This window comes from Erpetoichthys calabaricus, chromosome 1, assembly GCF_900747795.2.
Source record: "Erpetoichthys calabaricus chromosome 1, fErpCal1.3, whole genome shotgun sequence".
NCBI classification, from domain to species: Eukaryota; Metazoa; Chordata; class Cladistia; order Polypteriformes; family Polypteridae; genus Erpetoichthys; species Erpetoichthys calabaricus.
This window is the reverse complement of record NC_041394.2, coordinates 352,161,776-352,179,315: the sequence shown is the minus strand read 5'-3', so window position 1 is coordinate 352,179,315 and position 17,540 is coordinate 352,161,776. Positions and strand designations below refer to the sequence as shown.

The 17,540-nt window shown below is 41.4% G+C and overlaps 1 protein-coding gene across 1 annotated transcript in view; it reads right to left on the bottom strand.

Annotated features, from left to right (window-relative positions):
- Nucleotides 1-17,540, bottom strand: part of LOC114669018 (gastrula zinc finger protein XlCGF52.1-like) — a 39,659-nt gene that overhangs the window by 11,477 nt on the left and 10,642 nt on the right. The window contains exon 2 of the mRNA XM_028825113.2: nucleotides 16,686-17,104. Coding sequence (XP_028680946.1) covers nucleotides 16,686-17,067 — 382 coding nt within the window. The 5' untranslated portion in view covers nucleotides 17,068-17,104. The remainder of the gene's footprint in view (nucleotides 1-16,685; nucleotides 17,105-17,540) is intronic.

Sequence of the window (17,540 nt, the reverse complement as noted above, 5' to 3'; positions counted from 1 at the left end):
CCAAACACCCTCATGGTCCTTCACTCTTCTCTTGACTGTGGCCCCTGAAAAGGCTTTGTGAATGGAGGAACACATGCTTACTTCACGGGAGTCCATCCACTTGACAAATAGAAGACCGTCTTTCCTTAGTCACCGGATGGATCCTCTTTCTGCTTGGTTTGAAAGGTCATTCTCTTTTCTTTGTGGAAATCCCTCCCTGTTGGACCAGATTGTGCCACATGCGCCTGTATGTTTTTCCAGCAAATCCTGGAATAAAGCTGGACTTGTGTAAAATTTGTCAACGTACAACTTGTAGGCCATTCCAAGCCGTGAAAACTCCATTAGTGACATGACAGACTGATGACTAAGACCACTGTCTGAGAGCATTTTTTCTTCTTGATAAATAAAGAAATTCCAGGTATAACCAGAGATGGAATCTGCAAGCACAAACAGTTTATAACCCCATTTCGCTGCTTTGTTCTTTACGTACTGCTTCAGACCAATGCGCGCTTTTGTCGCAACCATCCGTTCATCAATGGAGAGGTGTCTGTCTGGCTGGTAGAAAGATTTACAAGACGACACAAGTTCATCATGCAGGTGTTTCACTTTGAAAAGGCAATCAAAGCCATCGGTGCCCTTCTTCTGTTGGTTCTTCTTGTCATCACTGGGGTCACAGAGATGCAGAGACCACGAAATTGCAAGAAACCGGTCTCTGGACATTACTGATGATGGAAATGAGAAGTTGTACCCACGCTTTATGCTCCAGTAATTGGTCAGATTACTTGCTTTGAAGAGGCCCATGTAAATAACCAAGGCAATGTAACCAAAAAATTCAGGTACAGACAGAAGAGTCCATTTATATTTCTTCCCCATTCCAGAGCGTTCACATGCAAACTTATTGGTGTTTTCAACAATGGTGGTCACAGAATTGCAGCTAAAAAATAGCTGAAACAGCTGCAAAGGTGAATAGCTCTGTGACACGATCAACTGTGGCCCTGGAGGACGCTTGGGTACAAAATCTAGCCGAGGTGGAACATGGTCATCTTCATCTGATATGCAGTGCCACACTTCTTCAGGCTGACAAGGAACGCAGAGTGTCTGTTTTGTGGCCTTCCTGGATTGTGAGGTTGTGGATAAGTGGATGGACATTTGAACTGGGCCTGTACTTCTGGCTGGATGTGATGCTTTCACAGGGAAGCTGCTTCTTGCTTGATTTTGACAGTCTATCACCATGGCCAGACATGAGGGAGGGTTCTACTAAACTCTTCTTAAGGGGAGGCTCCCAGTCCTCATCCAACTGGTCTCTGTGCAATCATCAATTTTATAAACATATTGTCAAAATGCAATAAACTGTAAATGGACAATGACACCAAATCAACACAGTGACAACAACTACACAGAAAGCACACACAAAGTTTTGCTATACACATATAAACAGTATTGCTCACACACATACACACGTACACATAAACACTGAACAGTTTTACAGTGGGTATAAAAAAGAACCCCCCCCCCCCCACACACACACACACACACCTTTGAAATATTCCCTTTTTTGCTTTAAAGCCTTAAATGAAAACACATAAACCAATATTTTTCCAGCTTTACTTACTCAATGCAATCTGTAATATCCAAGTGAAAGATATCACAGCTACAGTTCAGAAGAATTATAAACAAAATCAAAAACAAGGCCTACTGAGATTAATAAAGGATCACCCCCAATGTTAATGTCATTTTGTTGAACCCCCTTTTGATTTAATGACAGCCTTGAGTCTGTTGATTCTTCTCTATCAGCTTTGCACATCTAGATTGAGCCCACTCAATATCTGCCCCCCATTCTTCTTCGGTCACATTGGATGGTGAGCGTTGGTGGTCTGCTATCTTCAGATCTTTCCACAGATTTTCACTGTGATTTAGGTCTGGGCTCTGACTGGTCACACCAGGACATTCACTTTTTTCTCCTTCTGCCAATGTGTGGTCCATTTTGCTGTGTGCTTCGGGTCGTTGTCGTGTTGAAAAGTGAACATTCTGCCCATCTTCAACATTCTGGCAGAGGGTAACAGGTTTTCCTCAAGAATTTGACCGTATTTTGCCTGATCCATTTTTCCTTCTACCCTAACAAGAGCCCCAGGCCCTGCAACAGAGAAACACCCCCACAACAGGATGCTGCTACCGCCATGCTTTACTGTAGGTATGGTGTGTTGTGGATGGTCAGCTGCATTGGATTTCCGCCAGGTGTACCGTTCAATTTTAGTCTCATCTGACCATAAGACCTTTTTCCACTTGGCACTAGAATCTTCAAGGTACATTCTGGCAAAGCTCAAATGAGCCTTAAGGTGTCCTTTCTTGAGAAGTGGCTTTTTCCTTGCGACCCTCCTGAACAAGGCACAATTGTGGAGTGCTTGTGAAATTGTTGTCATATGCACACAAAAGACTACTCTGTGCCATCAAATCCTTTAACTCCTTCACAGTGGACATTGGCCTCTTGGTAGCCTCTCTTACCAGTTACCTCTTTGCTCTTCCATCCAGTTTGGAGGGATGGCCAGATCCAGGGAGGGTTCTAGTAGCAACAAACACTTGCCACTTCTTTATGATGGACTTTACTGACCTGCTTGGGATTGATAAAGCCTTTGAGATTGTTTTGTCTCCATCTCCTGCCTTATGTCTGTCCACAAGTCTATCCCGGAGATCTTCTGAAAGTGGTTTGCCACCCATAGTCAGTTGTTTGCTGTCAGTTGCACTACCAAGGAAGGGAATGAATGCTCCAGGAACAGCTTCACTAATCACACTCATTACAGTTGATCACAGGTGGAAGGAAGCCAGGAACCGCAATGGAAATGGTGAGCACTTAACACCTGATTGAGTTTAGGGGGGGGTCCTTTATTAATCTCAGGTTATCTTGTTTTTGATTTTTGAAAATTCTTCTGAACTGTAGCTGTGATATCTCTCACTTGGATGGACTGCATTGAGCAAGTAAAGCTGGAAAAAATATTGGTTTGTGTGTTTTCATTTAAGGCTGTAAAGCAAAAAAATGGGAATATTTTGAAGGGGGGGGTTTGTTTTCTATACCCACTGTATGTATATAAAAAAAATATATATAAACGCCTTTGAGTATATATTATTATGTAACACTAACAAACAGAGATGCAGTTATATGCATTGTAATATACATACACATTAAATATAATATATACACTCACCGGTCACTCTATTGGGTACACCTGTTCAACTGCTTGTTAATGCAAATATCTAATCAGCCAATCATATGGCAGCAAATCCATGCATTTCAATGTGTAGACATTGTCAAGACAATCTGCTAAAGTTCAAACCGAGCATCAAAAAGAGGAAAAAAGGTGACTGAAGTGACTTTGAATGTGGCATGATTGTGCGTGCCAGACGGGCTGGTCCGAGTATTTCAGAAACTGCTGATCTACCGGGATTTTCATGCACAACCAATGCCAGCGAGTGGCAGTTCTCTGGGCGAGAACACCTTGTTGATGCCAGAGGTCTGAGGAGAATGGCCAGACTGGTCTGAGCTGATAGAAAGGCAACAGTAACTCGAATAAGCACTTGCTACAACCAAAGTATGCCGAAGAGCATCTCTGAACACACAACACATTGAACCTTGAAGCAGAGGGGCTACAGCAGCAGGAGACCACACCAGGTGCCACTCCTGTCAGCTAAGAACTGGCCACTTTAGCTACAATTCACACGGGCTCAACAAACTTGGACATTAAACACTGCCTGATCTGATGAGTTTCGATTTCTGCTGTGACATTCGGATGATAAGGTCAGAATTTGGTGTCATCAACATGAAAACATGGACCCATCCTTCCTTGTATCAATGGTTCAGGCTGCTGGTGGTGGTTTATTGGTGTGGGGGACATTTTCATGACACACATTGGGCCCCTTAGTAACAACTGAGCATCATTTAAATGCCTCCGCCTACCCGCGCATTGGTGCTGACCATGTCCATTCCTTTATGACCGCAGTGTACACACCTTCTGATAGCTACTTCCACAGGATAACATATGATGTTGTAAAGCTCAGATTATCTCAAACTGGCTTCTTGAACATAACAATGGGTTCACTGTACTCAAATGGCCTCCATGGTCACCAGTGGCCTCATGCATAAATGGTGTGCATGCACAGAAATGTTGCGTACACCTGTTTACACGCTCACTTCGAGATGTATAAAAACTAAACTTGGGGTAAAGCCACTTACATTTTCACAGCAGCCTCCTGCATTGCGTACATACGATTCTGCTTGGTTTTGCAAACTGGCGGCACCCCGCGTCAAAGCGGTGCTACCAATTCTGTGTCGTTTCCCTTTCTTTTTTAGATTCACACCCATGATGCGGCTTTATCAAATACACCAAATTTAACTGCATATTGCTTACAAATTTAAGGCACTTGATTGTAATCATTCTGTAACAACTAGGGGGCTCCGCCCCCTGCTCGCTTCGCTCGCCAACCCCTGGTGTTGGGAATGACAAAGAGCGTGATGTATGAATGAGATATAGAATAGTGTGACGGTGTAGATGATGCAAATAGAAAGCACACAATAAAGTGTGTGGCACAGTGTAAAGGTTTATTGGAAAATTTCTTTGTACACGCCGTTTAAGTGTAAAAGGTAATTCCAGGTCAGAACTTGTAAGGTCAATGAAGATGGTCATTATCGTGATCAGAGTCAACTTTGTCAGAGCTTAGAAAGAGTTGTGTCTCTCCAGGAAGTAATGGAATGACTTGGGTATTTATGTTTTCCACATTAATATTTTTTGGACATAATATAGTGCGTTGTGTTAAAAGGGGCATTTGGTCTAATGAGATTGCTGTTCCAAATCTCTCTGTAACTAAGTCGTCGCAGATAAAGGCTTGAGGAATTGTAATAATATGTGGCTGAAGTCCATCTGTATTGGTGAGTGTACCATCTCTCAGTTGTAATAAGCAATTGTTATGATCTGGTTCTGGACATCGTATCTTTTTTACTAACTGTATCTTTTGAAAGCAATGCCAATTGTCTGCGTATTTTAAGGTGCACTGAACAATAGCTGAGTGCATGGCATCTGGAAGAATAGCTAATCACTGTTTAAAATCTCCTCCTAATAAAAGTACCTTTCCTCCAAATCGAATATTATTATTCATAAACGTTTGTAGAAGTTTATGAATGGTGTTGAGTAAGTGACTTCATGCCATTGTACATTCATCAATAAACAACATTTTTTGAAGACGGATGTCACGTGCAGTGCCACCGTTAATGTTCATAGTGGATACCGATTTGTAGGATCTAATGCAGTTGATAAAGATTTCACTTTCAGGTACATCGTCAGTTAGAATCTTCTGTAGATATTCAACATATGAATGTAAAGAAGGCAGTCTAATTTGACCCTTTTGACAACACCGTCTAAATGTATTACTTGTATTGCCAGTTGTTTCTTCAGGGAAGTGAACTGAATGACAATGATTGCAAATGACATTCATTAATCTGAATGAATTTTCCCGGTGTATATTTTGCTTGTGCCGTTTGAGAGGTGCGTTGTTGCATGTGTAGTATTTGGGACGTGTTGTTTTGGAGCTGTAATCGATTTGCCTGTGCTGTGTGAGACGCCCGTTGTAGCCTTCCTTGCCGTTAACGTATGTCTGAGACGGGAGGTGTTTCGTTTTGAATCCGTGCCTGTTGCGATGCAGCACTTTGATTGATAGTTTGCGTAATGTGGATCTAGGATGTAGATTTGTGCATATTTGCGTTGTTGATTTGTTTCAGGGTGCACTGTTCCAATGCGATGCAGTATTTGTGCACATATGGGAAAGCAGTATGGGCCATTGCCTTTTGGTGGCCTGATATTTACTAAAAGCAAATAAACTATTGTAGGATCTAACGCAGTTCATAAAGTTTTTACTTTTAGGTACATCGTTAGTTAGAAGCTTTAGTTGAGCTTTGCGTTTTTGGAGTCGAGACATTTTTTCTTTTAGAAATATGGATAAGTAATAAGAAGTATTGCACTCACTGTTAATATGGAGCCTTTTCTGCGGTTGAACGGTTAATAGTGCCTTATTGTAATGAGATCCACCTATGCTGCATAGCCGTCTATTTTGTTGTTTCTTTCGTGCTCGTGTGTTTGTTCCTGTTATCCTTTCCTTTTCGTTTTGTACCCGTGACCGTGTATTCATGACTTGTTTCTTTCTCAGCATCCGAAATATGGATAAGTAATAAGGAGGATCGCAGTCACTGTTAATATGTTTCCTTTTCTGCAGTTGAACGGTTAATAGTGCTTTATTGTAAGGAGATCCACCAATGCTGACACCTATGCTGTCTAGTGTGAAGGTGCTGACGTTCACTTTAGAATATGTGGCTTTGGGTGTGACTTCTTATGGATGTGGGTGGGGGGGGGGGGGGATTGTTGAGGATTGTTGTTGCGCGAGCGTCTTCTTTCTTTTTGTGTTCCTGTGTCTTGTTGAATCCCCCTCTTTGTGTGTGTCCCGTCCCTCGCTTGTAGGGTCTGTGGGGTGGTTTTGTGTTCTTTTTTTTGTGTTCTATGGGCTTGTTGAATCCCCCTCTTGGTGTGTGTCCCGTCCGGTGCCTGTAGGGGGGGGGGGGGGTGCCTTGCTGTTGTGCGCGAGCCTCTTTTTTTTTTTTTTTTTCGGGTCTAGTTTCGTGTGCAATGTGTTTCGTGCTTTTCCTGTGTTTGACTTTGCGCCTCATTTCTCCTTTTTGTATGTGCTCACTCCTTTTTTCTGTGGTCTTGTCCGCCACTCGCGGCCCCTCATCCGCCTTTGTCGCCCTCTTTTCTCCGCCTTTCTCCAACTCTCGCGGACTCTTTTTGCGCCTGCGCCTCTCACGGCCCCTCATCCGCCTCTCTCGCCCTCTTTTGTCCGCCTTTCTCGGCTCCTCAGCCGACTCTCGCGGACTCTTTTTGCGCCTGCGCAGTACGTCTTTTTGCAGCTACGGCCCATGGCCGGATGTGCCTGCGTCCATCATCCGGTTTAGCATTCTCAGTTAGTAATATGGATATAATGGTACACGGAATGGCCAAACTATTCTAACTACCAATGATGCTGTAGCATTGTTAGAAGACATCGCAAATGGATGAATCAGAAAAGATCTAATGATGCAGGGAATGGCCAAACTGTTCTAACAACCATGGCTGCTGTAGCATTGTTAGAAGATAACGCAAACGGAAGAATTAGAAAAGAGTGCATATTTACATATTTACAGATGATGATGACAACTGGCTTCTAAGTCGATTTAGATTTCCAAGAGCTATTTTCTTGGAGCTCTGTGCTGTTAGAATACTAGGATGTATACTTGATATCATTTCTATGATAAAATGCATTAAAGTATGTATATTACATTTTAAAAGATAACATTGTTTAAACAAAGTTAATTTAAGTATTAAACAAACATGTCGGGGCAGGGTGGCACAGTGGTAGCGATGAGCTGGTACCCCATCTAAGGATTGTTCCTGCCTCGCAGACGATGCTTGATGGGACGGGTGCAATCCTAGATGGAATCATTTATTGCAGCAGTACTGTCTCTGTCACATGTACCAACACCTAATCCTGTCCTTCCGTTTTCTTTCGCCACATAACCAACTTTCACAAAATAAGAGTCTGTAACAAATGTAAAATGTGAGGCACGAACAATCCCTAGCTCATTGCTACCACTGCACTACAGTGCCTCCACATGCTTAATACATGCTTTAAAGGATTTCTTCATGAGAAATATACATCCTAGTATTTTAAAATGTTCAGAGAGCATGAATGTAATGTATTCTGTGTGGTGATCACTGCCTGTGCGCTCCTATCAGCATAAGAGAAAGCCCATTTAAGAAGCATATAGTAATTAACGACTGGGATGAGGAACACTCAGAATATGTAGCATTTTACGTGCTACTTTAGATACAATGGGATGTGACAAACTCCAGGAAATTAAACATCATTTTTAAAATAAAGTTTATAATGTTCCACTTTAATGACAAAATAAAGTATGAGATTAAAGTGGAAACTTTGAGATTAAAGTCGGCATTTCGACATATTGATTTCCATATTCAAATAGGCAAAATTTTGGGAGGAGTCAGGGTGGGGCTGTAGGTGCATGCATGTTAGTTAAAATTAGTGTCAATGAGGATTTATAAAGGGGAAGTGCGTGGAACTTTACTCACGCAGTTTTAAGCATCTGAATTTATTTGTGCATGCTCACATTTCTGTTTTTGTTTGTACACCATGTTTTAGTGTGAATTCTACGCCTGGCGTTATACATGACAGCCCAGATCTTAATACAACAAAGCGCCTTTGTGATGTGGTGGAATGGGAGACTCGCATCAAATCTGCAGCAACTGCATGATGTTATCATGTCTATATGGACTAAAACCCCTTGTTGAATCTATGCCACGAGGAATTATGGCACTTCTGACAAAAGGGGGTCAAACCAAGAACAAGTAAGGTGTGCCTAATAAAGTGGCCAGTAAGTAAATGAATAATCCATCCATCCATTATCCAACCCGCTGAATCCGAACACAGGGTCACCAGGGTCTGCTGGAGCCAATCCCAGCCAACACAGGGCACAAGACAGGAACCAATCTTGGGCAGGGTGCCAACCCACCGCAGGACACACACAAACACACCCACACACCAAGCACACACTGGGGCCAATTTAGAATCGCCAATCCACCTAACCTGCATGTCTTTGGACTGTGGGAGGAAACCGGAGCACCCGGAGGAAACCCACGCAGACACGGGGAGAACATGCAAACTCCACGCAGGGAGGACCTGGGAAGCAAACCTGGGTCTCCTAACTGCAAGGCAGCAGCGCTACCACTGCACCACCGTGCCGCCCTGAATGAATTATATATTATAAAATGTATATTATGGCTGATTGATAGTGCCATTGTCAATATAACATTAGTTATGATAATTTCAAGTAGCAACGATCTATACTGATCAAACAACGCTAAATAAGAATTGCACAGAGTAACAGTTTAGCAAATTTACTTACTCAGGAAGCTCTTCTTCTGAACTGTTGTTTGTGTCGGACTCTAAACCAGCCAGCTCTTTATCACTGTCTTCTGAATTGCTGTCTGTGTTGGACTCAAAATCAGCCAGGTCTTTATCACTGTCTTCAGAGATAGCCTGCAAAACCTCACTCAAAGTGAGTTTTGGTCGACTTGAAGTCATTTCTGGAAATGTCACTGCTGGCGATATCGGAACTGGAGGAATTGTTAGGAGAAGTTCAATGGGGGCTACTCTGAAAAAAGGGGAGCAACACCTGAGATCCACTGACCAATAAGAGGCCTGCCCCAATTGGCTCCAAACTATATTGCAGTTAGTTAACAGAGATGAACACCAGGAACAGAAACTAGCAAAAAAATGGGAACACAAGGCACCAAAGACACCACGACACTGCAACAATTCAAAACTCAAAGGAACATTGGCCATTTTTTGTATCAACTATATCATGTTGTCAGATGGACACAGTATAAGGAGTCAGGGGACAGTCTACACCTAAACAGAACCTAAATATGTGATATCATTACAAAGGAATGACTGCCCTTCAAATCTCTTTAAAATAAAAGCACAAAGTTCTTTTTTTGTATGCAGATAAAACTTTTATTCTATTAAGTTTTGTTAATCTGAGGGAAAGCATTTCAGTGCAAAGAATGCCATGGTGGACTGTACTGAAAGAGGGCACAGCAATGTCTAACGTCTGACAAGAAACTTCAACCTGGACTGGAGTCTCTCATGATTTTCATCTCAAAACACTGTAAATTAATTTTATTGTTTTATTATGCATTCAAAAAAAGGACAGCAGTGTGAAATTTACACTTGAATTATTTGTCATAGCTTCACCTGCTTAACCAATTTTGTTATTTCCCACAAAGTTCCATTTTGGACAATTTTCTAGCTTTTTTTATTTATTTATTTAAAAAGCACCTTTTGCAGACAGAGCCGCAAAGTGCTGTACACTATAAAAAACAATTAAGACACACAGTTACAAACAGTACTAAATAAAATTAACATCTCAACAAAACGGAACAACCAAAAACTGCTACCCATATGCTAACCCAAATGTTTTTATGTGTATCTGCAGTCCGTAAGGCACAAGGAAGGCCACTTCAACAGACTGAAAAGCCCGATCCCCACAAGTCTTCAGCCGAGTACGTGGATCAATAAGTTAGCCCTGGTCTGATGACCTAAATGGGTGACTGGTAATACAATGTAAAAAAAAAAAAAAAAAACAGAAATATATTCTGGTATTTGAGCATGCAGAGCTCTATAGGTGAGATTACTAAAATTTTAAAACAGATTCTAAATTCCACTGGGAGCCAATAAAGAGAAAATAAAATCAAAGGAATGCAAAACCACTTATTGGAGCGGGTTAACAATCTAGCAGTAGCATTTTGAATACCGTCTTGAAACCCGAAAAAATCAATCATAAAATCAGACCCCCGACTTGTACGCGCATTAGAACATTTTTGAACATCCTCTTGCCTCCTCCAATCTCGCATCAGTTTCTCAGACGCATCAAAGTTTGTTGCAGCAGTGCAGTTACCAATTTCTTTTGCTACATCAACGACGTTTAATTTAAAACCAGCTTCCTATTTTCTTCTGATTGAATGCTCCATCGTAGATGAGGGATGCTCTTACGATAAAGGTGTATGAGGGTGTGAGATACAAAAAACAGAAAACAGTGCAAACATCGCTTTGGAATAGTTCGGGTATCACCGTGTGGTCACGTAGGCACAATAGAGAGAGACAGGATAGGAGTACATGCTGATACAGCACATTGCCACATCCACATATAGAAAAAAAAAAGGCCTTGTGTTCCGTCGCTACTCTCTCAGGCGGGAGTTAGCATATTATAATCTCTTGTACCAATAGTGTGAGTTTTCCGCATTCGACTTATACGAGCGACATTATAAAATACCAGAAATTATACTGTAAAATCAAGTCCTGACTTATCCGCGGGAAAACTTATCCGCAAGTATATACGGTAGACTGAAGCCGCAGCAGTGGCATATTGTTTAAACATTTAAATAAGAAATACGTTAATCAGGATGTGAAAAAATAAAAGCATGCATTAATGTCACCATTTGAGCCCTTGATGCTATTGTTCTTCGGTTCGATCTAATCCTCAGATGATAAAAACAAGAACGAGATGAGCAACAAGATTTAGTGACGGGTTAAATAGAACACCCAGGTTCTGGGCGCAAGATTTAAAGATAAGTGAAACAGCCGATAATTTGAGGCTGATCTCTGTGTGCAAATTTAACAGGGCAATAACAAAAACGTCAGTTTTTAAAGAACTGAGCTGCATAAAATTAGCAGCTAGCCAATTATTTATTTCACTCAGACATTCAACCAGAGCAGTTAAACTTATGGAGGAGTTGTGGTTTAAAAAGCATGAAAGCTGAATATTGTCAACATAAATGTGATATGAAAGATCTTTGAAAGAACTTAAAATAAGAGCAAAAGGAAAAATGTACCAGGAAGATTAACACTGGCCCAAAAACAAATTCTTGCAGCACTCCACACGACAAGCACGCTGGGGTTGACATGTACTCACCCACGTTAACCAAGAATCTCCTTTCTGCCAAATAAGAAGTAAACCAGTCTAAGGCGGTCCCAGGGATACTCGAGCAACGATTTAACCTGAAAAGCATATGGTCTACAGCATCAAATGCTGCACTAAGCTCCAAAAGAACAAGAACTGAACACTCCCGCACATCAGCAGGCATAAGAAGGTCATTAGCCACCTTAAGAAGCACCATTTCTGTAGAAGGTTGTTTCCAAAATGCCAGACTGAAATGAATCTAAAATCTGATATTTATTAAGAAAAGCAGTCAGCTGTGATTTAACTACCTTTTCTAAAATTTTAGCTAGGAATGGGAGTGGAGAGAGAGAGAGAGAGAGAGAGAGAGAGGACTTAGATTACTGAAAATCAGAGGGATGGATGGATGGATGGATGGATGGATGGATGGATGGATACATACATACATAGATACATACATACATAGATACATACATACTTAATTAATTAATTAATTCCAATGGGAAATTCACATTTTCCAGCACCAGCATACTGATACAATAAATAATATTAAAGAATGATAATAATGCAGGTGAAAAAAAGACAATAACTTTGTATAATCTTAAATGTTAACGTTTACCCCCCTGGGTGGAATTATATCCTAATAATGAACAATAATAGCAAGTAGACCAGATATAACACCAAAATCTACAAGACTGCAGCTACTACAGTGTTAGGCCAGCTTTGTACTTCATGCTCCTGCGGATGCTACTGCTACACAAGTTTTGTGCTGTTTATACTTGTGTGCGTACTTACGCAAATCTGGAAGATTCCACCAGATGGCAGTGCGAGATATCATTCAGTTTCCCTGTGTTGTGAATTGCCTGAAACGTCCATTAAATTCCCAGGACGCCTTGCCACAATATCTCTGAAAAGGATGTTTAATGATTACATCCATCAATCCGGGGATGTGCCCATTCCAGCAAGCATTGGGCACGAGGCAGAAACACAATCCCTGGATGGGGCATCAGCTCATCGCAAGGTGAACAGAAACACACACACACATTAGCATCATTTTAGCTTCACCAAATCCCCAAACCTTCATGTCTTTGGAAGGAAACTGTGGAAACAGGAAAACTCCAGGCATGGAACACCAAGGACGTGATTCCCTGTGAGACAACAGCGCTACCGCTCTGCCACAGTGGCACCCCCACGTGTAATTAGTATTCATTATTTAAATGAAGTTAACGACTGATCTGTAAAATGTAATATATATATTTTAATGCATTTCATCATGAAAGTGATATCCAGTATAAATCTAAGGATTCTAAATGTGCCGAGAGCTGGAATATCATAAATGTAATGTGTTCTTTGTGGCGATCTATTGCTGCTTGCCGCCATTGTCAATGCAGGAGGAAGACCCAGAAGCTCATAGCGATCAACAGCTGGGTTGGTTTTAAGATGATGTTTACAATGAACTACTTCAATGACAAAATAAACTATGAGATTGAAGTGGACATTTCAAGATTTAAGCTGAAATTTCTACTTTAAATCCCAAAATACACCTTTTTACCATGTCCTTAATTTTTTCTCAGTGGTTCAAATACGACGCCGTACATTCTGATGACGGCACGAAAGATGGTATGTGAGACTTTTAAAATGTATTGTGTCATTACATTGGGGAATATGCGACAATTGAATATCAAAGCACCATGAGCGCATTTGAAGGTCGGCATTTTGCTTCACCACATCGAATCATTCATCAAACATCGAAGCACGCACATTAATCCCGTATTATCCGCAAAGTGGCTTTCTGTCACATGTAGATAGTAAACAGAAACTCTGACGTAACGTTCTGACTTTTATCAGACTGCGCCCCCGACTTTTTGCTGGTACTGCAACTGATGCAACACATTGCATTCATTTCTGGGGATGAGCTCAGAGGACGTGTCAAATGAACGCTGGGAGCACGTGGCGGCCATGATTGCATGTGTGTACATGTTCTGAGCGTGAAGTATAAACCGGCCCTTAGACCCGGCCGACTAGTAAATTTCAGGTGAAATAACTAAAATGTCTGAGCTCCTTGCACAAAGTCACAATTACAGGTGTTCAAAAACAGAAGAGTTCAAGCTTAAGAGAGTTTTTGTGAGAGAGTTTAATTTAACTTGTTCTTTCAAGTTACGTGCCATCATCTTCACAGTTACAAGAATCAGTGTGGTATTGCACAGTAATTTTCTATGTTGGATGCAACGTGTCACCATTCTCATTTGGACATCTACGTACAGTGTATTATTCTTGTTTGGGACAGACACTGCACAGCGTTATTCTTGGTTGGGGAATGCAACCAACAAGGCAGAAGACATGGATGATCTAGAAACAAAGTCTTTTCATTTATCCCCTTCTCACTCATTGTCACAATAATAAACTGCCCCAAACTGTTTCTCAGTTTGTTCACTGACTGATAAATTGATGGAGGTATTTCTTTGTCATCTAGACAGCACAGTTACTTTTTATTCTTGCTTTTTGTTCAAAGTAAAACATTGTGCAGATGAGCAATGAGTTTCATATGTGCGTTTAGTTTGCAATTCACAATTTACAACTCAGAGTCCTGCCATGTGCAAAAGTTCGCTGACAACACTGCTATCTTGGGCTGCATCAGGAATGGACAGGAGGAGGAGTATAGGAACCTAATCAAGGACTTTGTTAAATGGTGCGACTCAAACCACCCACAACTGAACACCAGCAAAACCAAGGAGCTGGTGGTGGATTTTAGGAGGACCAGGCCCCTCATGGAGCCTGTGATCATCAGAGGTGACTGTGTGCTGATGGTGCAGACCTATAAATACCTGGGAGTGCAGCTGGATGATAAATTGGACTGGACTGCCAATACTGATGCTCTGTGCAAGAGAGGACAGATCCGACTATACTTCCTTAGAAGGCTGGTGTCCTTCAACATCTGCAATAAGATGCTGCAGATGGTCTATCAGACAGTTGAGGCGAGCTCCCTCTTCTACGCGGTGGTGTGCTGGGGAGGCAGCATTAAGAAGAGGGATGCCTCACGCCTGGACAAACTGGTGAGGAAGGCAGGCTCTATTGTAGGCATGGAGCTGGACAGTTTGACATCCATGGCAGAGCGACGGGCGCTCAGCAGGCTCCTATCAATTATGAAGAATCCACTGCATCCACTAAACAGTATCATCTCCAGACAGAGGAGCAGCTTCAGCGACAGACTGCTGTCACCATCCTGCTCCACTGACAGACTGAGGAGATCATTCCTCCCCCACACTATGCGACTCTTCAATTCCACCAGGGGTGTTAAACGTTAACATTATACAAAGTTATTGTCTGTCTCTTATACCTGCATTGTTATCACTCTTTAATTTAATATTGTTTTTTTATCAGTATGATGCTGCTGGAGTATGTGAATTTCCCCTTGGGATTAATAAAATATCTATCTATCTATCTATCTATCTATCTATCTATCTATCTATCTATCTATCTATCTATTCAAGCGTACGCTGTCATACACATGCAGGGAAGTATAAAGGCAGGGATGTCAAACTTTACTTTTTTTTTCTTTTTTCAATGTATCTGAACTTATGTTCTCTTCACACTATGAGGAGGAGGTTAGGAGCAGGTGCTGATACAGTGCATTGCTGCACCCACCACATGACAAACCAACTCAGGTTCCAGATAAGGACAAGAGTGCAGCCATGCAACGGGTGACATCTCGGCACCACACTAGTTCAGATGAAATGGAACAATGTGAGGTTTTTTATAGTGACTGGAGTGCCAATTGCGCCACCAATCCCCAAGTTTTCCCTGCAGGTTAGAGGGTCTACATGTAGGCCTGGATGCAGATTAACGTCACATCCAGGATGGAGCAACTGCAGGTTAAGTGCCTAGGTTTTATATAGGGTTTATAATATATAGGGTTTGACTTCAGGTGCCACAAAGATTTATAATCTCTCTGTCCCCAGGAAGGAGGACACCGGAAGTGACACCAGAGATATTATATTTGTCAATCACCCCGATCTGCAAAGACAGGAAGAGAAAAGGCATCAGTCAACACTGCCCTCTGGTGTTCTGGTGGGAGATTACAATTATCTACGCTCTTGAGTTGCACGTATGTGACTAAACGTATAATGCCACAACTACGAACAAGCTTAATGGAGGCTGTATTACAGGTTTATAATGATGGGAAAAGGCCTCTTGTAAGTGTGTTTTAAGAGTGACTGTGTTGATTTTAATGGAATTTCACGTTTAAGAAATATGGGTGAAAATAACGGGAGGAAAATGCTAATGGGGTTATGATTTTGCTTTTCTTTTTTTTTCCCCCCCAAATGAGATTTTGTCTTATGAGGGTATTTTCAGGAAGGCATTATATTTGTAAAAAGCAAGACGACTGTGTAATGCAACAACGGTGTATTGCCTACCGTTACAAAATTAACAACCATGAACACTAAAACTACATTAAAACATACAGGAAAAAAATTTGTTATTTCAATTTGATTGGCAAAAACAGACCGTGACAATATCAAGCATGTGTACCTACCGATTCCTGTCCTTATTTTCAACAGTTTGACTCATTCTCCTATTTACATCTTCTTTAATTGTCCATTGGCTCAGTCCGACTTTCCTAACCTCGGGTAGCTCTTCTTTACACATTCACTAGTGTCTCTGGATCCTCTTTGGAATACACATCTCAATACTCTACTTTATTGCTTCTCTCTTCTGATTCTCTATTTAACTAACCTTAAACTCCTATCTTGATGTTCAGGGTGTGGGAGTGAATGTAAAAATAAGGATAGATGTACTTGACTACTGGCGTCACAAGAGGGTGGACATGGCCTTTATATAAGAAAAGAAGCTTTTATAAAAATGGCAGGGCTCCTACAGTCACCAGCGGTGTTCTCCTTGAACACAACAGCACTTGAAAAATGACACCTTAGAGTTTAGGATCAACAATATGGAGGCCAATTTACCTGAAAAGAGCCCAAAACCATCACCTCCACTACTTAGGACTGAACCCACACAAACTCCATGGAGCGCACGCTTTTCACCCTTGTATATTAAACCTTACTAAATTAACAAGTTTTACATAAAAAGTGCTAGACAGCCTTTTTATGCTCATACTGCTGACCCTAAAACTTAAAATATAATGTTGTTTTACACTTACTCATATCAGCCGAGATTGAAGGTGCTGGTTGATCTTTCCGAGTTGTAATAGCTGACGTTTCCTCAGTCCTTTCCTGGACCTCACAGTTTAAAGACTCATGGGGGGTCCGAGACTTGTTTGTCTCAGACTGCAACGACTTGGCCCTCACCTTGAAGTCGTCGTGGTCCACACTTTCATGTTTGTGCATCTCTACATTTACGCAATTCTCCTCGGCCTCTTCTTTAACGGCCACTGACCCCACTTCATGATCTTCATCCTTAATACTGAGATTCTCCTGCTTAGGGTGCACAGACTCCCATTCACAGTTCTCCTTCTTAACAGCTGCAGTTGTTAGTGCCATGGTATTTAGGTCAACCTCACACATCTCCTGTTTCACAGCCATCTTGGAATGGAAGTAAATGGCTGCTGCTTTTTCCTTGCTGTTGAAAGAACAGAATTTAAATCCATTAAAACTATACCAGCTCAGGTTTACAGACTTGTTATACCATCCCAACAGCTAAAGTTGTATAGTTTAGAGAATTCACACTACAGAATACTGACAGCAAATCATTACTCTTTAAACAAATGAAATTATCAGGTGTAAAACAAACTTAGAACAGCTGAGTGAAGAATCAGCAGACTTGAGTAGGACCACCTCACACAGATTGGCCAACCAGAACTACTTGGCTTACACTTATCGTGTTTGTAGTGAGAAGTCAAGCAAAATGACACCTTTTATTGGCTAACTAAAAAGATTACAATATGCAAGCTTTCGAGGCAACTCAGGTCCCTTCTTCAGGCAAGATGTCATACAAAAGCTGGAGTTCTCTGTTTTTATATACACACTAAGACAAATAACAATATTGGAAAACCTTC